We start from the raw sequence: 23,404 nt of genomic DNA on the forward strand, positions 1-23,404 counted from the left end.
TTATAGCATCTGTAATTTAAAGTCTTTTAGAAAAGACAGTGTGTGTTGTTCTAATAGAAAATTCACACATAGGAGTGACCAGGTCCTACTCTGAAAGTTCATATTTTAGGCAGTTACTACAAGCCTTTGTCATCCATAGCCCAGCCAACACTTCAGGCTCTGCTAACAAGCAAGAGATCAGAAATAGATGTATATAAAATTATTTACTTGTTAGTTAGGAATAGGCTCTTATCAGTGAAGGTAAAGGTATTCGAGATATTTGCATTGGCTTAAGTAATTGAGACACTGCAGCCTTGCATGGATGAGGTATAACAATCGGTGAGGCCTGCAACATGACCCCTTGAAGGATGGCCCTCAAGGCTCCATCCCTAAATGAACACCGGTCAGGAGGATGTCTGGTTCCGTGATGTCATCTTTAAAGGTAACAGAATCCTGGCCCCTGGCATGGTTCCTTGTCTGCCTCAAATAAAGTTATGGACAGAGAACACTTAGTACAGTAAGCTGGGAACAGGGTGAATGAATGTTTTTGCTAATAATTGTTTGCTTAATTAACTTCTCAATGTGTGGCAGACTTTGATCTGAGGTGCTTATAATTTGACAAGATTGTCAGATGTTAGTTAACACTTTAAACTTCTTGGGTAGCTAGAGCTAGCTTTACTGAAAGAACCTGAGTAGGACATGAACAAATTGACTTAGGTCAACTTGCAACAATCTACAAATCAAGGTTTTCTTTATCCCTTTCTACCCCTTCTCCTCCAAAAGTCCAGTATCTACTCAGTCATGAACGTTCCTCATTATGCAAGCCCACAATATTCTGCAATACTGAACAGGTTTTCAGAATTGGTTTTTGCACTATCTCCCTACCCACAGACCAAGACTAATACAATATTCACTAGAATGTTGGAACAGACCCTTAACACTTTTGGGAATTGTGGATGAAAAGGAGCTCTGCCCTGGCTGGTGTGACTCAGTGGATTGAGTGCTGGCCTGTAAACCAAAGGGTCACCGGTTTGATTCCCGGTCAGGGCACATGCCTGGGTTGTGGGCCAGATCACCAGTAGGGGGACCATGAGAGACAACCACACATTGATGTTTCTCTCCCTCTCTTTCTCCCTCCCCTTTTCCCTTCTAAAAATAAAATCTTAAAAAAATAAATAAAGGAATTTACTTGTTTTTTAAAAATCCAAGTGCTGGTATTGTCCAAGAAAATTTAACAGGTTTATTTATAATTATTATAAATTTCATCTGCTGAAACTTGTTCACTGAAACATTTTCACTTGCATTAATGCTTTATGTCCCCACATTTATATTTTAAAAAGTCACACACAAATGAGAATGGAAAAACTGGCAATACCTGATTTCCATCCCCTATTTTTCACCTGCAATCATATACTCAGGTACCTTTTAATTCCATGGGGGAAAAAAAAATCTAACGTATAGAATTACCAGTAACAGGAAGAAGAGACTTTTTTCAAAATAATAAAATCTTTCTCATTATACTGGATTCATAAGCACATTTTCCATGTATGTGGCATGATGACTTTTGGCATAGTTGTTACACGTTTGGCATGGATCGCATATAGGTTGGTGTCTTCAAAAAGGCCAACTAGATAGGCCTCACTTGCCTCCTGTAAAACAATAACTACACTACAGACTGGCAGATCTGCTTTGAAGTCCTGAGCAGCACCTCGTGCAAGGCGCCAGAAAGGAAGTTTGCGAATCAGAAGTTTAGTGGACTTCTGAAAATGCCTAACTTCAGAACGCCGGGGTACCAGGCCTATATTATGAGGTTCTTTACCTCTTCAGTAGAGGGTGCATGTCTGCAAGCAGTTTTGGAAGCCAGCTGCTTCCTAGATGCTTTGCATTGGTCGATTTGCAGGCAGTCTGCTTTGTAGGAGCCATGGTATAGAGGCCTTCTAACTTATCCTGCTTCTACTTCAGCTGGAGCTTGGGAGCTAGAGGCTGTGCTGGTGTGAGAGAGCGATGGCAGTATGGAGATGGCTGCTAACACTGTTACTTGACTGGCAGGATGGTTAGAAGCCAACAAGGAGATGTGGCTCTGCAGACATCCAGAGAACTTAGACTAGAAAATGGATGGGTATGTTCCTTGTCAGCTAAATGGCACATACGGAAACTATAATCCAAAGGGGTTAGATTAGTACACAACTCACTGAAACTGGAAAATTAGGTGTTTGTGCTGCCAGTCACTGCCAGAACCAGTTAAGTACCAACAAGGACTGAATCTTTACGGGCACTTCATTCAGATGCTGGCGATCTGAAAACATTGTGGGTTATGGACCCCCCAAACCGTCTTAACATTTAATTTCAAGATGACCTTTTTATAAGGGGAAGAAATCGTGAGTAAGTGTTTTTAAAAAGGTTAATTAGATAGAAAGGTAGGCAAGGGATTTGTAAAAAAGGCTAATTGGATTAGAGTTGCAGTCTAGTAGGATTTTCCTACTACTTCTTTATCCTTTGATCAACAATTCTTTAGCCTGTGTTCTCAACCTTATCTGCAAGTGAGTAGTTTTTTTTTGTATCTTACTTTCCAATTCTTATATATTTTTTTCTTAGTGCACTAACTAGGATACTGAACTTCAAATTTAAATCAAAGTCAATAAAATGGGTACCCTTGTCTTGTTCTGATCCTCATAAGAATGCTTCCAGTGCTTCACTGCTGAATATGCCTCCTTGCGGCAGGTTTTTGATACACACTTTATCAGATTAACGAAGTTCAACCCTTATTTTCTGAAATTATGAGTTGATATTGAATTTTACTAAATGCTTCATCTATTGAGATGTTCACTCAATATACTAATTTGATAGATATCTTAAATTTTGCATAACCCTACTTGCTTGGTGTATCTTTTTTATACATTGTTCAATGTGATTTTTCATGAATGCTGTCACCCTATAATTTTCCTTTTCACATACTGTTTTGGTATCAGTTATGCTATTCTCACAATAGAATTTGGGGACTGTATTCTGCATTCTGAGAGTTTGTACAGGATTGGAATTATTTTCCTTGAGTATTTATAGAGCTTGCTAGTAAAACTGCGTGGGGCTTTGCTTTAAATCTCACCTAGGGAATATGTAAGAACTAGTCCCATAAAATAGTTTGGAACAGAGGAAAACAAAAATTTATTTGCACCTGTGAATGAAAAAGGGCTCTGTAATAAACCTGACCAAAAGTAACTTTACAGGTGACCTGATCATAAATTCCTGACTAGGCAGTTCCTGGTGGGTAATTACCCCCAGGCCTATACAATGTTTCTTTTTGCCTGAAGCAAACCTTGTGATTGTTCTCATGCATCTAGGCCAACACACCTTTGAAATCTCAGGAGTAACCCTTTTTTCAGACCCCGGGGAGGTGTAACTTCTCTCAAGGGAGCACATAATCTTAACTGTTTTGCAATCCAATCCCCAACTTGCTTCTGCCCACCTTCATGTAACCTTCCTTACATTCCGTACCTAATTCCAAATGTACAAAAAGAACTGCAAAACTCATTCGCTGGAGCATTTGATGTCCTGCCTCCCTCATGTCAGTTTGGCTCAAATAAACTCATAAAATTCTCTATAGGTTTGGATGTTTCTTACTTCCCCATACCTTTCAAGAACTGTTAATATCTAGATATAAATGCATAGAGGAAGGCAAGTTTTCCTTTAGGAAAGGGACTTGAGTCTTTTTTTTTCTTTTTTAATTGTATTTTTTCCATTACTATTTAGTCCGCTTATACTTCCCCCTGCTCCCTACAACCACCACACCGCTGTCCACGAGTTCTTTTTCCTCAGTCTCTCCCCTCCCCCTGCCTTAGCTGTCATCCTGCCGAGTCTGTCTCTATGAGGATCCTTTATCTGAATTGCTGAAACTTAAAAAAAAAATGAGAATGCATTCTTGTATTACTTATGTACTTGAAAATTGTGTACACTAAAATGATTACAGGAAGATGGCTTTCTGGAGCACGTGGAAGCGGGGAAGATACCTAACCTTGTTTTCTCCTCATGAGAATACGGCTTTGCCTATACTAAGTCTGACTCAAGAAGTCAGGGTCATTTCTAAACAGAAAGTTTCATCTAAGTTCTTCCAGAATGATGGTGTAAACCTGAGGATAGCAGAGTAGTGGCAAGAATTGGATCTTTCTCACATTCGCCAGGATCTTTGAGACTGTCAGTGGCCGCAGCGCCCCCTGGGGAACTCAGGGGTAAGGAAAAGGCACCAAAGGCCGTTTGCTGTGGGCCAATGGGTCATTTCTGTTCTTGCTCTGTGTGGCTATCTCCCCTGTTAAAAGCAATCACTCCTTCAAGTATTTATATACAGCAGGTACTGTGGTCTCTTCTTACTCATGGATTACTAAGTGCAACACTGCAACTATAATTGCATTTGTTTTCATAAGCTATGTTAACATTCCTTTTATTTCACCTAGGTTCCTAGCGGGCTGAAAAGTTGTTTCCAACTAGGCAAGTTGATGAGTACAGAAAGGCTTAAATTCTGGCTGAGTAATGTTGAGCAAATTACTTATCTGGCCCCTTTCCTCTCATCTAAAAATAAGCACACCAATCCCTATCAGAGATGCAGTATCAAAGGAGATGTTTCTGTGCCCCTCAACCCCAATATTCCAATGCCAAGGCCTAACCCTCAATGTGGTAGTATGAACAAGTGGAGTCTTTGAGAGATGTTTAGGTCAACGGGGTGCCTGGATACCTCCTTCGCCCCTTCTGCTGTATGAGAACGCAGCAGTCTACAAGCCAGGAGCAGGTCCTCACCAGACACCAAATCTTGACAGCTTCTCGATCTTGGTTGGCCTTTGTGGCCTCAATCCTATGAAAATAAGCTTCTGTTGTTTACAAGCCACCCAGTGTATGGCATTCTGTAGTGTAACAGCCTGAATGAAGACATGGGAAGAGCTATAAACAAATTTGAGACTGTGCACTTCTCACATTCAAGTTTCGGTCACCACTGTTAGACTACACCTATTCCTCATCTTTACTAACAAGTCTGGTTTTATCTCAGGGCACCGGTCACCAAATGGCAGTTCTGACCAACAAGACAGAAGTTGAGGGTTTCTGGGAAAACTTCTATTTTCTTGATGTAGGCATTACTCCTCCTTCCTGCTCTCCTCCTTGCCTTTTAATCACCCTCTCTTCTTGCCTGACACTCAGACATGAGGCTGGAGGTAGAGCAGCCATCTTGCATCTCTGTGGCAACATGCATGAAGACATAGGTCTACATGTTGAGAATGATAGAGTGAAAATACATAGCCCGTGACAACCCAAGATTAACTACACCGGACTTCTTTTTGTGTGCCTTAAATAGAGTCCCATTTGGTTACAGTAACTTTGTTTACCTGTTACTTACAATCGAACTTAAACCAATACCTGAAGTATATTTTTCTTTTTAAATTCCCTGTTTTTGGGTACCTGTTACTTACAATCGAACTTGGGTACCTGTTACTTAAAATCGAACTTAAACCAATACCTGAAGTATGTATTTCTTTTTAAATTCCCTTCAGGAGAATGACCACCTCTACTATAATGGCGGCATACGTACACTGAAGTAGGGACGATATAGAGATTAGCGCGACCCCTGTGCAAGGATACATGGGTTTGTGAAGCGTCCCACTACTTAAAAATTAAAATTAAATGCGGTGTCTCGTATTTCAAGTCATGCATGATATGCAATACTGTAAAACATGCAACTTCACGTTACCAAGCAACAATGTTATTGGGGCCTTCTTTATATAGTGTTTGCAATGTAAGTCTGTAAGATACATTATGCATACATTTTTTAAAAGATGAGAGGTGGGGAAAAGGGCAAATAGCTCTGTGCAACATTCTCAGCTCCCCATCTGCTACTGCATTATTATAAAGGACTGTCCAATGGATGTGGTAAACAATAAAAGTAATGAAAGATCACATTTATCAAATGCTTACTATGTGCTACCATCATTCTAAACATTTTATGTGAAATTAATCCGACCCTTTTAAAACCCTATGATGAAGGCTCTTTTATCATCACCCCTTGTTAAAAAAAAACATAAAACCTATTCACAAAGAATTTTTAAGTGCACATTCTATTAGAACAGTAAAGTTACTAATAGCATAACTGGCTCTCTCACTGGCAGCAAAATTTTAAATTATATACCCTATTTTTATTTAGAAGAAACTCCCAGGTTCAAACTGACTATATGATGAAACAAAGCAAAAAGGAAGAAAAAAAAATTGAATAAAGTGGTTTTGCAGTGCTTACTGATGGACAAATTTGCAGCAAAAAGTACTTGAGATAATATCTTAGGTCAGCTGTACCTTGCCATTAAAAAAAGAAACAAAGTAAAACAGGCCACAGCGGGCACACAGTGGAGTATATCAGTAGTAAAATATGCATAGATGAAAGGAAGTAGAGAAGTTGCTTGGCTGACAATATATCCCAGTCCACAGCCTAAACTTATTTTCAATAGTGCTTTAGTCTCAGAACATAGCCCAAAAGATCTAGACATAAACATTTAAACACTTTTTATACCACCAAGAAAGAGTGTGATCAAAATAGTGACAACACTTTGTAGTAGAAGCATCTTGTGGGTGAGGTGTTCTTTTTGTTTATTAAAAAACAAAACAAAGTTCTTCAACGAAGTTATTAGCAGCAAAACTTAAAAATATCCTGAATGTGATTAAGATGTTTTCTAGTATCAACTACAAAATTCCTTAAAGATTTTAATAACAAAAAAGCAATCTGAATCAGATTGGACAACTAAAACATTCCTTAACCCTATGGGCCAGATCAAATAGCTTTTGAAAATGGTGCCTTTCTGTTTTTAAATACAAGAGAAGTCAAAGTTAAGTAATTCATTAAGAAATAAAGAAAAACATTTTTGGCAATACTTTCATGATGCTGTGTATACCTACAGATCTAATAAGGAAAGAAAGGTATGTGGACAGTTATCCCGTCCTGTTTAAAAAAAAAAAAAAAAAAAAAAGGCAACGCAATGAGAGTAAGACGTTTTCACCTGCTACACAACACAAAATGGTACTGGTATTGGTTGATATAAGGTAATGTGATAGGGTACCTCATAGCAAGTGTAACAGAAACTATATATCCATGAGCACTGTTCCTTTAAAAATAATCAACCCCTGGGTTACAAATGTATATATAAAGGATATAAAATAGTGATATTTAGATACCACTTATTTACTGAATATATTTTTCTATAAATACATTCTAAATATTTTTAGTTTCTTTCCCTAACACAAAGATGCACAGGTACAACAGTTATCATCAGGATTACTGATGTGATAAAAACTTTTTATAAAGACGCAGGCACTCAACAACTCTTAATTTCTGACCAAGATTCTAAGGCTGAGTTGGCTTTCTCTGATACTTTAGCACGTTCCTAGACAAGCCTGTCTCTTTTGGGTGCCCCATTAACAAGCTCAAGGATCAAAAATACTTTTTGAGACTAAACGAATTATCAGGAAGGAAAACCTGTTATTCAATGTAATTATAAATTTAGAAACTTTATAAAAAAAATTTGCCTTTTTTGTCATCACTCTCCCCCTCCAATTGCTAAATTCATGAAGAGCTGCTTGCATATTGTATATTCAATGGTGAAAACTGAATCCTAATGGACTGAAAGCTTACCAAACTGATACCTACATCACTATATTATATTCTGGAACTTAGCTTAAAATAAGTGCCTGGTCATAGCATTTTAAAAAGGCCAGGAATATACTCCCACCGGCGCGCTCAGTTGGTTTCGGGTGTCATCCGTACACCACACGATTGTGGGTTTGATTCCTGGTCAGGGAATTTGGGGTTTGGTCCCTGGTAGGAGCGTATACAGGAAGCAATCGATCAATGTTTCTCTTTCACATTGATGTCTCTCTCCCCCTTACTCTAGTATCAATAAACATATCCTTGGGTGAGGATTAAGAAACAAAACAAAAAAACTAGGAATAAATGTCCTCTATTTCACAAGGAATCTTAGGAATTCTCAAAAACACCAGTGGCTAACAGCTGAGGGTCACCTTTTTGATGGTTTGAGAATCTGGAAATTTAGCAGTCATTGGTGGTGTTGACAAGTAGAATTTCGATGATGTTGAGGACAGGCACAACATGCTAATGAAGAAAAAAACAGTAACTCTGGTCTCCTCTCTCCAGTGAAGTTAAGTCAAAGGACGTTAGTTTTAAAAGGAAAATAGATAAACGCTTCTTCTGCTGAGGGACAGGTGAGCCCGGGTGAGTGACCTGAGGACATGGGAACGATGAAAGAGAACAGATCTTTGGCGGTGGTAGCTGCTGAGGCGAAGAACATCTTCCACCAAGACAGAAAGGAAGGTGGCAAAGAAAGAAACCCAGAAAATTCTGGCACTAGGATATTACAAAGTGTTGAGATGGTGGAAGAAAGGAGTTGGGAGTCATCAGAGCGAGCCTGGAGGAAAAAGGAGAGGGGAAAAAGTCCTAGGAGCAAAATGAATGACTGGTGATTAGCACCAAGACTCCAGCTGAGATTTGAGAAAAATTAATGTGTAAATGAGTTAGCATTTTAGTGCAGCACCAGACAGTGTTATACTAGTGTTGTTACAGAAACAGCATTAATCTGTAGGTATTCACCACACGCCTGTAAAAAAAAAAAGTTTTTATGTGAAAGTTAAAAACAAATTAAAAAAAAAATGGACCCAGAAGAAACAGTTTGAGACTGAAAAAAACCCCTCAAAAACCAAAACCTTGAGAAAAAGACCTATTATGGCTTGAATGTTTGCATCTCTCCAAAGTTATAGGTTGAAGTCCCAACCTCCACTTATTGGAATTTGAAGATGGGGCCTTTGGGCAATAATTAGGGTTAGATGAGGTCATGAAGGTGAGGCCTCACAATGGGTTAGTGTCCTTATGAGACACCAGAGATATTGCTCTCTCCCTACGCACATATATAAAGAAGGAGTCCTGCAAGCACACAGCAAGATGGTGGCAGCCACCAAGAGGCTTCAGAATCTTGAGGCTTGTCAGTATCTTGATCTAGGACTTCTGTGCCTCCAGAACTGTGAGAAGTAAATTTCTTTTAAACCACTTGGCCTGAACTGATCAGGGAAAAAATTCACAATTAGTAACTCAGGAAATATACTGAATTTGTGAAATAAGGACAAAAGGCTATAAAAAGGGAGATCAGAAAACAAGAATGAGCTTTTGGAAATTAAAAATGTGATGCTTGACATATGTTCAAAAATAAGTCAGATAAAAAAGGGTCAGAGGTCAAATCAAAGAAATTCTCTCAGAAAGTTAAGAACAAAAGGCAAAGAGATGGAAAGTAGAGAGAAAAAGAAAAACAGAAAACTAAATGCTGGAATTCCAGAAAGAAGAGCCAGGGAAAATATGTGGCAATTATTAAAGGAATAAAATAAGAATTTCCCAGAAATGAAGGCAATTATTCTGACCAGGCAGTCTATCAACTGTCCAAAGCTAATTAAAACATACACATCTTCACCAAGGCACTCCGTGGCAAAATTTCATCAGAAAATCTCCTGAAGCAGAAAGATGGTTACATACAAAGGTGTTATCAGAAATGACAGGTTAAAAGACAATGAAGCAGTGACTTCAAAATTCTCAGGGACAGTAATTTCCAACCTAAAATTCTGCTCTATCAGTTAAACATGAACCATTTTCAGACATGTGTTTAGAAATCTTACCTCTATGCATCCTTTCTCAGAAAGCAAGTCAAAGATATGCTTCTCCAAAATGAGGGAATAAAACAATCAATGAGATGTGGTGTTGAGCAAACTAAGACTCTTAACTCAGGAGAAAAGTGGAGTTTGAGATGTTGAGGGGCAGAAGACCTGCGGAGCAACAGTCCGGACCACAGCCCCTGTCAAGTCCCAGGAAAGAAGGTGGTTCGTTATCTGAGACTGTACAGACAATACGTTTTCAGAGGGCGTTTTCAGAGGGCTTTTGGGATTTTGGGGTGATTTGGGGAAAACTCGGTGATTGGAACATAGAAATTTCCAAAGGAAACAAAAAGACAAGAAAATTGACAACAGGAAAAGAGTTGTAAGAAAAAATGACATGTAACCATAACTTGACTCAAGTGAACAACACTCCCACAGTCATGAGGTAAAAACTATGAATTGAATTAAAAAACTGCCATCTCTCTTAATTGGGCGATTATAGGGATCTAGAGATGGGAGAATGGGATGGTAATGATAGCACCCAAATTCTTAACCATCATAATGGGAAGTTGCTAAAGTAAAATTTAGAAAGGCCAAAAAATACCTGTGTAAGTACATAATTCAGAAGGGAGAAGATTAATGCATGCTAGAAACAGCTCAGAATTAAAAATAGATGCTTCTATGGAGCAGGATTTGGCAGTGGGGGAAGTCTGAAGCTGGGATATCATACTGTTTATTACTAAGATTAGTATTAATTTTTAATCAATGTACATTACTTGGTTAAAAACCTAAAATAACTAGACCTAAAAGGACCTTTCCCTTTGTTGCTCTACTCCCCCTGCTCTTTAGGACGTATAACTTGTTAATTAATTTAGCATAAAATAATGCACAAATATCAAAGTAGTATTAAAGCATGCATTAAGCTCATACAAATAGTGCTTTCCAAAACCAACCATACAGGCATTTTTGTGCCTTAGGCAAATGTTTTAAGTATTTGCTATAATTAAATACAAATGTAATAGCACAAAATAGCTTCACAATGTAACAAATACATTTTAAGTAGTCACTGCTTCTACCTCTGACTCCATGCTTTAAAAAAAGAAAAAAAAAAGTATAATTTTGATTTTTGATAGTGAACTCTCTATACTGTAGCTCTTCTCCATGTCAGGGTATCCAACATTTGAACTTAAATGTGTATAATGAAGTGACTGATGCCTTAAAGTGTTGCACTTTTAAAGTTTTCCTTGTGCATTTAACACAGAAGTGCTAGTAAGATGCTTATTACTTCAACCAGGTAAGCATTAGAATTTCAGGCCAAGTTACTGGAGGTATCAATTAGAAGTGTTTTCCTGGATCTGACGGCCAAAACATTCCTAAGAAGTTTACTCTGAACCTGGTTTAGAAGTGGGGAAGGCTCATACATACTACCCCTAAATTTCTGCAAACCTTTCTAATTTGGGCTTTCCAATACATTCAAAATGGTGCCATGACATGTTTAAAAAGCATTTATCCTTAAAAATACCAGAATGTTCTTTGCAAACTTATTACACTTGCTCTTTTAAGGTATTCTAATTTAAAGAAGTTTAGGAAAGGGAAAGATGAACATAAAAAAAGTTTATTGCTAGCCCTGAAAGAACAAAGTTATTGAACAAAGTCATCAAATACAGCAGTTAATGTCAATGTAACAATTAAATAATTGAAAGGGATTAAATTAAAAATAAGTCAATATAAAATTTGAAGACAAAAGCTGCTTTCACTTAATTACATTTCTATCTACCAACATTAAAAAACAACAAAAAAGAAAAACAAATCCAAAATAAAACACATTCCTACTAAAAATGTTCAATTCCAAATATAATTCTCTTCTTTTCTTAATACAGAATGAAAATTTGCTTGACAAATTTTCTTTCGCCCTCTCATTTGGCAACATTCTAGAATGCTGAATGAGAAAGACTTCAGTTCTCTCAAGGTCAGGCCAGTGTTGGATTCTCCTTTGTCATTCCCACAATAACTACCACAGTGTCTTTGCCAAAGTGGTCAACAAATGTGCTGAGAAAAAAAGTGTATTTGTGTATGCTTTTCCTTTCTTATACACACGCATATACATGCACTGTGGAAAAACGGAATTTGATTAAATATTTTTTGTGGGAGTAATAAAGATAAGGACTACAATCTTTTTTTTTTATATTACTATGAAATTCCACTATAAAAACAAACCAAAATGAGCACTAATCTGGATTTTGGCTATATTTTAGAATTGACTTTTTGACATTTCACTAGATATGGGTCTCAGGATATTTAAAATATTTTAGATCAAAAAACTGATGCAAATTCTTTAAGTACTCATTTTTTCCCCTCCTTCTAACTATAGCTACTGCTTGATCAGATCTAGACTTATTCTGGCTAGAATACAGTATATTTAAACAAACGTGTTTATGTGAGCCCTAAAAGAAATACTCATAGGTAGTTTTAAATTGCTTATTAAAGGCACAGGTTCGTTTAGGGCTGGTGGTAACTAGATAAGCAGCTTAATATTTATAAGTGAAAGGGAAGAGAATTATGTGCCAGGCACTCAACACATGGAGAGAGAGTGTTAGCCTTAGTTTCTGATGCTATCACAAACACTCCACTGGTTTACTATTCTAGGAAGGATAAAATATTCAGTATTTTCATGGTTTCCCGGTTTTAAGTCCCTAAAAGCAGCAAAAGGAACAAAAAGAGAAGGAAAATTTAAGACTGCTAGAGTCTAAAATATAATAAATAAGTACTATAGTAATACTGTCCTAATAATGAAAGAGGACTAAGGTAACTTTTAGATTTCAATGGAAATTTTCATTCTAAAGTGATGACAAAAAGGGTGAGTACAAAAGGCAGTTATTTAAAAAACATGAATCTTGAATCAGATATAATTTTTCTTTTAAGAAGATCTAAACATTTTAATTTAAAATTAACTAATATATCACAATTCCATATTGCTTTTAAGGTTATTTTGTTTAAAAACGACACATTTCAGAACGAAAGTATGTTTCTATTACAAGTTAGTTTATCCACTTAAGTAAAGAACAAACCACAGTGTAGCTCCCTTAACCTAGGAGTCAGGTTTTAATGACAAAGTCCGTTGCCAGCAATGGACGTGCAGGTAACCATCAAAAGTTGTAAATACAAATCCCAACTGCTTCTCTACACTGAAAAGACCTTTGCTGAGTCACAGAAATACAAATGGGGGATTGGCACTGTATTCAATGGATATGGTCTTTATGACTTATGCATGAAGTGCCATCTACAGTGGTCATGATCTTCAGTTTTAGCATCTAGTTGGTTTTCATTGGTAGCATCTTCTTCATCATAATTCATCCAGACAACTATTTACAAAGGATGTTCAAATCTGGAATTCAAAGAGGCAATGTGGCTTTTCACCAAAAATAAACCAGCTTCTTCCTATAATTTAGTAATAATATAGAGGCCAATATAATCCAGAAAAATATGCAATCAAGAATCTAATTGAAAACAGAGACCGTTAAGTGCTCCAGATCAAAGTTTCATTAACTATTTTACTCATTTATGTGAAAACCTTTCTGCATTATCAACGAAAAAACCAGCCATTTCCATTCTTATACCGGTATCTTATACACAGATGATGGGAATGATAGGAAATAAAACTATATCAGTTCTCCCCTAATGTACTCCAAAACATCAAAATTGTTTTTATTCATGATTTGTACTATTACAGGATGGCAAGGAGGATGGCAAGGAGGCATGGGGTTAATTGGGAGAATGGCGGGAACATTCCCATGTTCCAAAACCAAACCACAGATTTTTCTCTTTACGTGGCTCTTGGCATGCCAGAGGGGACAGCACTGCATCCAAATACAAAACAGTAAAGAAAGAGGGGAAGAGGAAGAGGAGAGGAAGAAGGGACCAGGGGTGGGTGGTGGGTGGGGAAGGAGACTCTAATAATTAATGCTATAGGAGACAGATCTTTTAAAATCCTTAAAATAAAGAAGTACTGCTATCAACGAGGGCATTTCATTTTTCTTCCTTTCTCCAGTTTTGGACCTAAACATTATTTACTTATTTGAAAAAAACCTACAGTAACTTAACATCTCAAATGACCCATGAATTTATCAAGAAGTACTGTCACAAGTTCTCAGACAGTAAATGCTGGTAATGGGTTGGGTACAATGTTTTTAACAAAACTCTATGTTTTATTGGTCAGCAGCTGCATCTCTATGTAACTGACAATTCTCTTTCATGAATACAATCTCATCTAATTATTTTAGAGCTCACCAAAGTTCAAGTCTTTTCACTTTGTCTCTACTAGCTCCAAATATTTTCTCCTTTAAATGGAAAAAGAGTGAATTCTGAAAATTCAATGGTTATTGTATCATTTACTATTGTGGGGAGGGGATAGGATGAGAGAGGGTTTATTAAAAAACAAACAAAAATTCAACATATACAGAAACTTATTTCCAAAATGGAGGGGAAAAAAGGGGAAGGGGAAAGTAGCGGCACTAACAAAAGTTGGAAGAACAAATCCTGAAGCCAAATCTGAAGAGGAAACGGTCAAAAAGAGAACAAAATTATAAAGATGTACAGTCAATGGGATTCTTTTTCTGTTCTGTCTCAATGATTTAGTTATAAATATAGATTATTAGTCATCTCTTTATACATGTAACAAATGCCAAACACTTCACTACCATGATATTTCTAAAATTGACTTTCACATTTGTTAAAAAAGGTAAAAATCACATACTTTTCTTCCCTTCCCCCAGTTCAAATTCTGAACTGAAATATTACATGTACAACAGCTGGTTCTAACTTCTATACAAAGTTAAACCATACTGAGCTCCTTTGCCAATATAAGAAGCTACATAATTTCTATCAAACTTGCCTCAAATTTAGGCCTAAGAAAAACTTCTCAAAGCAACTCAAAAGGAGCAAGTCAAGGAAAAAGAAAGCTACAAAAAGAAAAGACCAGCAGATGAGACAAATAACTCTGCAAAACTCGAATCTACCATTCAAGTACTGAAAATACCCCAAAAGGGACAATGAATGGAATCTATTACGATGAAGTCAGCAAAATAATGCAAATCTCAAGCATGATAAGTGGCCCTGATGGGCCGTCTGCTGAAAGAAGGCTAGTGATTCATTCCATAATTTCTTTTGGACCCTAAAGAAGGGATTCAATAGAAGGTTGTCATTCTGTTTTGCAATTTTCTCTTGGTTGTCTTCAGGAAGTAGTTGTTTGCATTTTTCTTCCATGTTGTGCAGGCCATTTCCTTAAAACCCGAGAGAGTAATAATTTTCATATATTAAAATACTTCTTTTAGAAAATGGAAAAAGAACACGAGGCCATGGCAATGGTGTTAACGATTACTCTTCATTGCTTCTTTAGCTGCCATGATCAGTGGAGTCAAGCTAGATAATGGTTTGGCCAATTTCAGGAAAGGATGCTGCCAAAAAGAGGGAAGAAAAACAAATGTATAAATGTCACCAATTTATAGGAGCTAAATATTTCCTTTTAGTTAAAGCCCCAAAGATTTTAATGGGCCATAATTTATTTAATAAACACGTATTTCAATATTTGTATAAAATCAGCATAACCAAAATATTGCTTCTATAATAAAATTTCAGTTCAATGACCATCTACCCATGCCAAAATGAACTGGTCTGAGAACTGATAATATGGAAAAACTCATATACTTATTGTAATAGGAAGGGTATTTTAGTCCCAGCAAATGAAATCTTAAATCGTGGAAGCTGCCATGCTTCTGTTGATAAAGGAGCAGTGAAATGTAACTAATAACCCTATGTAAACTTTCTGTTGGTTACTCAAAAAAGTCAACTTTTTCCAAAAATAGTATCATTTCTAAATTCACCTGTAACAATTCTTTGGCTGAACCCCTTTTCTCCACATCCATCTCCAAACATCGATTTAAGAAATCCCGAAATATTGGGGAAAGTTTCTCTGGGTTCTGAAGTTCTGGAGTTCCATTAGTTGCTATCAGGTACAAAGCCTTTAAAAAAGAACATCTTTTATATACTTAACGTAGCAGCTCAACAAAGTAAGAAAGCACTTTATGAAGTTTATGGATCTTTTACTTCTGTAAAGACAAACGCCAAAAATACTAAAGCGAGTTTAGTATTATTTATACCCACCTGGGTTAGATATTTCCCATTTGTTTTAGATACTACATTTTTCCAACTTCTTTCTCAAAAATTATCATTTTTTTTTGGTGGTGGGGGGTGGAGGGTATATGCAATACATAATGATAAAAGAACCATAATATGTAAAGGTATAAAGAAAATGACCACAATCCCATCATTAACATATGTAATAGTATCCCATTTACCTTTATCAAGCTTTCTACAAGTCACACATTTCAAAACAATGTAATTTATTGAAACCTTAAAAAAACACAAACTAGTTATATCTATGTAGCTATCGATGAAGAGGCAGAGAACAGAGGATTTTTAGGACAGAGTATGTAACTGTATCCTCTAACGAGGGACACGTTATTCATTATACATGTGTCCAAACCCACAGAATGCACACCACCCCAAGCAGGAACCCTAATGTAAACTATGGACTCCGAGTGATGATGATGAGTCAATGTAGGTTCACTGACTGTTAGGTAATGTAAGCTCTGGTAAGGGATACTGATAATGAGGCTACGCATGTGTAGGTGAAGAGGGTACACAGGAAATCTGTACCTTCCTGTCAGTTTTGCTGTGAACTAAAAACTCCTTTTAAAGAAGTCTTAAAAAACAAAACAATGCCCCCAAACAAAACTAGCATCCCCAGCATCATCATTACTAACAACTGATGAGAGCTAGAAAATTATTGCAGTGGTTGAACTGACTAGTGTCTTTAATTATATGAATGTTTCATAATTTAGTCAATCACCTTTGGAAAATCCTTTATTCTTTATGTACTCTTCTGATAATTTTCTTTAAATTCCTAAAAGTGGAATTTTAAAAAAATTTAATAAACTATTTTTTAGAAGTTTTAGATTTATAAAAAATTGAGTAGATTAATACAGAGTTCCCTATTCTACCTCACCCCTCTCGGTAGCTTACATTAGCATGTATTACGGTTCACTCTTTGTACCGTATAGTTCTAACGGTTTTGACAAATGCATACTGTCATGTACCCACCATTTCAGTATCATACAGAATAATTTCATTGCCCTAAAAATCCCATGCTCCCCTTATTCATCATCCCCGTACCCTTAAGCCCCCCGGCAACCACTGATCTTTTTTATTCTTTATAATTGGAACTATAGAGTATACGTAGCGTTTTGAAACTGGATTCTTTGACTAAGCAATATGCATGTAAGGTTTTCCTAAGTCTTTTTATGTTCTGATAGCTCATTTTTATCTTTTTAATGTTATGGAATGACATTCCATTGTGTGGATATACCACTGTCTATATATTCATTTTTTTACACACGGTATTTATACATTTCACAAATTGCTTGCTTCCAGTTTTGAGCAATTATGAATAAAGATATAAACATTTGTGGGTAGTTTTTTTGTATGGATTTAAGTTTTCAACTCATTTGGGTAAATAATAAGGGGCATGATTCTGGATCATATATTAAGAGCACGTTTAATCTTCTAGGAAGCTGTCAAACTGTATTCCAAAGCGACCCTACCAATCTGCTTTCCCACCGGCAATCAGAGTCCTGTAGCATCCAGTCCTTACTAACATTTGGTATCGTCAATTTTCTTTTTTTATTTTAGGCCATTCAAATAGGTGTGCAGTATATCTCCTTGTTGTTTTATTTTTTAAAATATTTTATTTGTACAGAGAGGGGAAGGGAGGGAGAAAGAGAGGGAGAGAAACATCAATGTGCAAGAGAAACATTGATCAGTGGCCTCCTGCATGCCCTCCAGCTGGGGACCTGGCCCGCAACCCAGCCATGTGCCCGGGGGGGGGGGGGCGGGACGGGGACGACTCAAACTGGCGACTTTTATTGCTCAGAGAGGATAATTCCAATTTTAACAAAGACAAATTTATTCTTTCATGGATCATACTCCAATGTTCTATCTAAAAACATCATCAAACCCAACTTCACCTGGAATTTCTACTCAGTTATCTGAAGTTTCTGCCACCTTGCCCAGACTGGCATGGCATCACTCTGCTAAGTGAAAGGCTGCCGGTTTAACTCAGCAGTCAGGGCACAAGTTCAGGTTGTGAGTTTGGTCCCAGGTCGGGGTGACTGCGAGAGGCAACCACATATTGATGTTTCGCTGCCTCTCCTTCTCTCTCCCTTGTTCTCTCTAAAAATAAATAAATAAAATCTTTTTAAAAAGCATCTGCCATCAAAAAAGGATACTGACACTGAACCATCAGTACACGAGTGTCCCATTTCCTTGTCTGTTAAAATTCATTCCACTTTACATTTCTCCCAAAATCTTCATTCTAAGAAATTATTCCTGAGGTAGCAATTAATTTCAAGTTAAGATCATAAAACTATTGTGAGCCTCAACACGTCCATCAGAAGGGATTAATAGGGAACTCCATAAAAACAAGGACTCAATCAAATAACTTAACCTTTTCTCTGCTTTGGGATAAATGTGATTACACTCTATCTTATGTTTGTGAGTATAAGCAACCCATGACTCCCAATCATTTCTTCAGCTTCTCCATTCTAAAGCCCATGTACCTCTGTACATTCTCCTTTCTAGCCTTAATTTTTTCATACCTGCTCTCTCCCCTTTTCAAACATTCTCCTTAATTTACTGAGGCCTGGCTCTCCCTCGAAGAATCTAATTCTTCCACAGCACTCTGTAGTGGTAGCTTTTCCTTTCCTGTACCTTCGCATGGCTCTGGAGACCAGTGTTCTTTGGCCCCTTACTACCTCCTCTTTGAGGTCTCTATTTCCCTCCTTTTTTAACTCCTGGGCTTTCAAACTCCTATCACCTTTCTTTGCTTAAAACACCTACCAAACACCTTATCATCCCTAACACTATTCCTAATTCATGGTGATTTTAATAGTTAAAAAGAGCTTGTTACAATTCCTGACCTCTTCTTTGATGCTCTTGTCCTTTAGCCTACCTCAGCCACACACATCCATGGTCAAGTCCTATACCTTATCAGTACCAATAACTGCATCTCTTAGATCTCAGTTGCACTCCATCTCTTATCTTTTCACTTCTAATATCCTAATGCCAGTGATACTTTGACTCCGCCGGACCTGAATAAATCCTACTCATCTTCCAGTTCCGTCATTCTTGTCACATAATCCTTCTTTGGACCCTCTTGCACTTCACAGAATTCAGTGGCTGAGTGTGGTTGAAACTCTGCTTACACCTGTGCAGCTAAGCATGGTGAAAGAGAAAAACATGTCCCTGCTGACTGGCATCACTAACCTCATGCCCTTTAGTGTTTCCAACACTTATACCAGATTTCATTCACTCTCTCTCTCTCTCCTGTTTCTGTTCTTGTCACATTTCTGTGGGCTCCTCTTGACTGTGACAATTTCTCAGACTTTCCTTTTGATGATCCCTACAGTTTGAACGGGTACTGATCAGTTATCATAGGATGCCCTTCTATTGGAATTTGGTGTTTTCCTCATGGTTAGATAGAAATTATGGGTTTTGGGGAGGAAGATCACAGAGTTAGAGTGCCATTTTCACTGCATCATATCAAAGGCACACCCTATCAACATAGTTAGAATTGTTCGTATGCACCTCATCACCCAGCTGAAATAGCGTTTGTCAGGTTTCTCTACTGTAGTTACTTTTTTCTCCCCCTTTCATACTTTGCTCTTTGGAAGGAAGTCACTATATGCAGCCTATGCTTATGGAGTGGGAGATATGCTCCATCTCCTGCAGGGTGGAACATCTACAAGAACTATTTGGAATTTTTCTGCATAGGAGATCTGATGCTTCTGCCTCATTTATTTATTCAAATCACTTTATTTATAGCAGTAGGGACTCATAAATATCATACTTTGGGTTATAATCCCAATACTACTTTGTTGTTAAAACTACTGCACCCTGGCCCCTAGAGCTCCTTCAGTTTGGCTCCTGTGCTTTCACATCCATCCCCTCTCTTATCGGTGGGCTTTATTCTTTAACTCAATGTTATCTACTTATTATTTTTTAATAAAAAGTTGAATATTTTATTATTAAACTTTCTTGTTTCCCTGCAAGGCTGCTGCTTCACTCTTAAAAAAAAAAAAAAAAAAAAAAAAAGCACCAGCAAATGCAGTATATTGCAAAATTAAGGTAGTAGTCGTTATTTATCACCTGACACTGTAATGACTAAGAAAAGCCTTTCTTTACTCCCAGTTAGTTCCAATGCAAAGATCAGTTAAGTATTTTGACCGAAATCCAGAGACAGATGTAAGCAAATTGTAATAAGGCTTAAGATAACTGTTATACTTGAATTATATAATTTTCATAACTAGTTTTTACCACAAATAATTTCAGGAATTCTGAATATTATAACTGTAGCCTAGGCTAAAAATTATAGGGTGTTGTGAAAAAGATGCATATTGTGTTTATTTACAATCATTAGAAAGTCAAGGGGCATTTTCTTTCAATAGCATTACAGTAGTTTTCTTCCATTGATATTATTTAAAGTTGCTATTTTAAGTCTTCTATCCACCATTAATTTAAGACAGCTACGCTAGATTAAGTTGTTTCAGCCTACTTTATTTGGGGTGGTGGTGGGGGCTCCATTTTTATTCCTCAGTAAATTGTATGTATTTCTCATATGCTTCTTCACACATTAGTTCCTCTATTTCTGAAGGGTTACTGTCATCTTGATCAGTCACCATCTTCATAACAAGATTTGTTGGCAAGTCCTGGATTTTCTACAAAAGCTTCATTAATTTGTTACTTCTCCTGATTGAGAAGAATAGAGTTCACTAACAGCTCTCACACTTTTCAAAGCGACAAACTCGATTTTTTGGTTCAATTTTGTCCCAGTTTCAGGAAGACTACAGTAAACAGTATCTCCCAAAGCTTCCTGTGCAAAATTGCTTATTCCCACTGTTTCAATACCACTTTCTGTTATTACCCATTCATATCTGGTGCAGATAAAAGAACTGGCACACAAGGGCATGAAAACAATTTTTATAACTGCATTCCAGATGTTATATAGTAACATTTGGAAGGTTCTTTTTTAATTAAGTCTACAATGTGAGATTGGATAAATGGCAAATTATACACTACAAAAAAATGATTGATGATTTAATAATAATCATAGACATAATGATAGGAACTATAAAGGAAACATAGGGACAGAAATGAAATTTTTTAAAAAATGAAATAGCATCAGTGAACTGTGAGACAACTCCAAGTGTTATAACACATCCGTAACGAAGTTCTGAAAGAAGAAATCAGTCCACCAAGAACTGTACAGCCAACAAATATCTTTTAAAAACTAAGGTGAAATAAAAACCTTTTTCAAACATACAAGTTTTGAAAGAATTTATCACCAGCAGATCCACAAGAAATATTAAAGGAAGCTTCTCAAGTATAAAGAAAATGGTAATATGGTTTCATACAAATATAAGACACTAGAAACAGTAACTAAATTGGTAAATATATGTGATTTTCTTTTTATATAAATATCTTTAAAAGATAAAACTTTTTTTAAGGAAGGATTTTGTTTATTTACTTTTAGAGAGGGGGAGAGCAGTTGCCTCCTGAACACTCCCAACCAGGGAGCAGCCCACAACCCAGGCATGTGCCCTGACCGGGAATCAAACCAGCACCCTTTTGGTTCTAAGGCTGACACTCAATCCACTGAGCCACACCAGCCAGGGCGATAAAACCTTTTTAATAACTAAAAAAAAAAAACCAAAAAAACAAAAAGAGAAGATAAAACAGTTTAAAAAAAAATAATATTGGGGAGGAAAAAGAACTTGTATAGCAAAATGACAAGTGCTTAAGGCTGAGGGGGAGCATTTTAAGATTGTACTGTGTCAGATGGCATAATGTGATGACTGTGATAACTGAAAGGTGTATTCTATATAAACCCTTAAACGAGCATTAAAATAATGGCAGAAAGGGTTATACCTACTAAACCTCAGCTAAGAAGATAAAATGGAATCGTAAATAACACTGGCTTGTGCCCCCACTCCCTACACTCCTGTGAGCTCAGAACTGTGCGCAGTGGCCCCATTCTGTTCCCAGTGTGTAAGTTCACAAATCTGTTAGATTAAGATTTGTTAGACTATATAGCAGCATGTAGTCTGGGGGTAATTATTTCCTATCACTGAGGCAAGCCTCTTGAGTCCTCTACTCAACACCCTGTCAATTATAAGGTTTCCTACTATGGCTGACAGAAACAGATTCCCAGCCCTGTGTGAGCAGCAGGCACCATTCTCTCCAATCTTAGCAGATGGATATATCCTGGCCCTGGGTAGATTCTTCACACACGTGTGACAATCTCTGTTGAACAGTCAATGGGGATTTCCCACAAATCCTGACTCTTGTCTCTGTAATGGCTTCTCCACTCCTGTACTCTGACTTGTGAACTCCAGCTGACAGAGTCTCCACAGACTCTCATCTCCACAGCCTCAACTCAAGGAATCCCCAGGCCCCACCTGGATTGTCCTTCCCTTTGCACAGCCTGGGAACTCTCAAGACATTAAACTGGGGCAATTGTAGGGATCACCCCATGCCTTTCCTGTCTTTAGAGATCACTGTTCTTGACTGATCTCCAGGGTCTTGAAAACCATTGTTTCATACATTCCATAGAAGGGTTAATCTGGTCCCTGTCATTCCATCTTGACAGGAAGCAAAAGTTCCTGTTTGCAAAGTTTTCACCAATTATACCAACTCCAATGGTCAAGTCTCAGTTCTCATCTTACTTAACTGTAGTTTCTGACAGGCTGATATTGCCATCACTTTCTGGATATAGATTCCAGGGCATATGTTTACTTGGTTTTATCTACCTCTCTGGCCATTCCTTCTCAGTATCCTAGTTTGACACATAACAGTTAGTTATGGAATGCCTTTAGTTTGACACATAACTGTTAGTTATGGAATGCCTTAGGGTGTATGCTGAATCTTTTCTATGGTCTGTCTATGTCTACTGGACCTGGTGATCCTATCTAGTCTCATAGCTTTTAAGTCTCAATTTTCTATCTCTAGCCTGGATCCCAGACTTGCATACCCAACAGCCTATTCAACATACCCTCTTGGATATCTTTATAGGCATCTCAACTTAACAAGTCTAAAACATGTTATCTCCTGATCTCTCACCCGCCACCCCTCTAACCCCTACTCTCCCTGTACCCTTCCCCTTTTCAGTTAAGGTGAACTGAATTCATCTTTTCAGTTGCTTAGGCCTAACCCTCGGGGTCATCTCTCTCTCTCTCTCTCTCTCTCATGTAGGCTCTCCTTTTCAAATACATCCAGAATCCAGAATGCCTCTTCCCACCTCCGCTGACACCATCCTAGTCTAAGCTACCATCTTTTCTTGCCTGGATTATAGCAACAGTCTCCCAACAGCCTTTACCTCCCTTGAGAGTCTTTTAAACACAGTAGCCAGGATGATCCTGTTAAAATGTAAGACCATTCACTTTTCTGCTCCAGACTGTTCAATGGTTTCCCCATCTTAGCTGTATAGAAGCCAGAATCCTTAGAGGCCTAATAAGGCACACCACAGTCTAGCCTCATTTCTTCACTATCTACCTTTTTTACTCCTGCTATGTGTTCATTGAATGCTAACTGCTGGAATCCTCAATGGTTTTTGAATAGATCAAGAATGCTCCTGCTTTAGGGC

General features: G+C 37.4%; 1 protein-coding gene across 1 annotated transcript in view; it reads right to left on the reverse strand.

Moving 5' to 3' along the window:
* Positions 1 to 14,084: 14,084 nt before the first annotated feature.
* Positions 14,085 to 23,404, reverse strand: part of PAK2 (p21 (RAC1) activated kinase 2) — an 80,069-nt gene continuing 70,749 nt past the window's right edge. The window contains exons 14-15 of the mRNA XM_054575132.1: positions 15,531 to 15,668; positions 14,085 to 15,104 (exon numbers count right to left, since the gene is read on the reverse strand). Of these exons, the coding sequence (XP_054431107.1) occupies positions 15,018 to 15,104; positions 15,531 to 15,668 (225 nt within the window). The 3' untranslated portion in view covers positions 14,085 to 15,017. The remainder of the gene's footprint in view (positions 15,105 to 15,530; positions 15,669 to 23,404) is intronic.

This window comes from Pteronotus mesoamericanus, unplaced genomic scaffold (assembly GCF_021234165.1).
Source record: "Pteronotus mesoamericanus isolate MK-2021 breed Mesoamerican mustached bat unplaced genomic scaffold, CSHL_Meso_final contig_27, whole genome shotgun sequence".
Taxonomy (NCBI): Eukaryota; Metazoa; Chordata; class Mammalia; order Chiroptera; family Mormoopidae; genus Pteronotus; species Pteronotus mesoamericanus.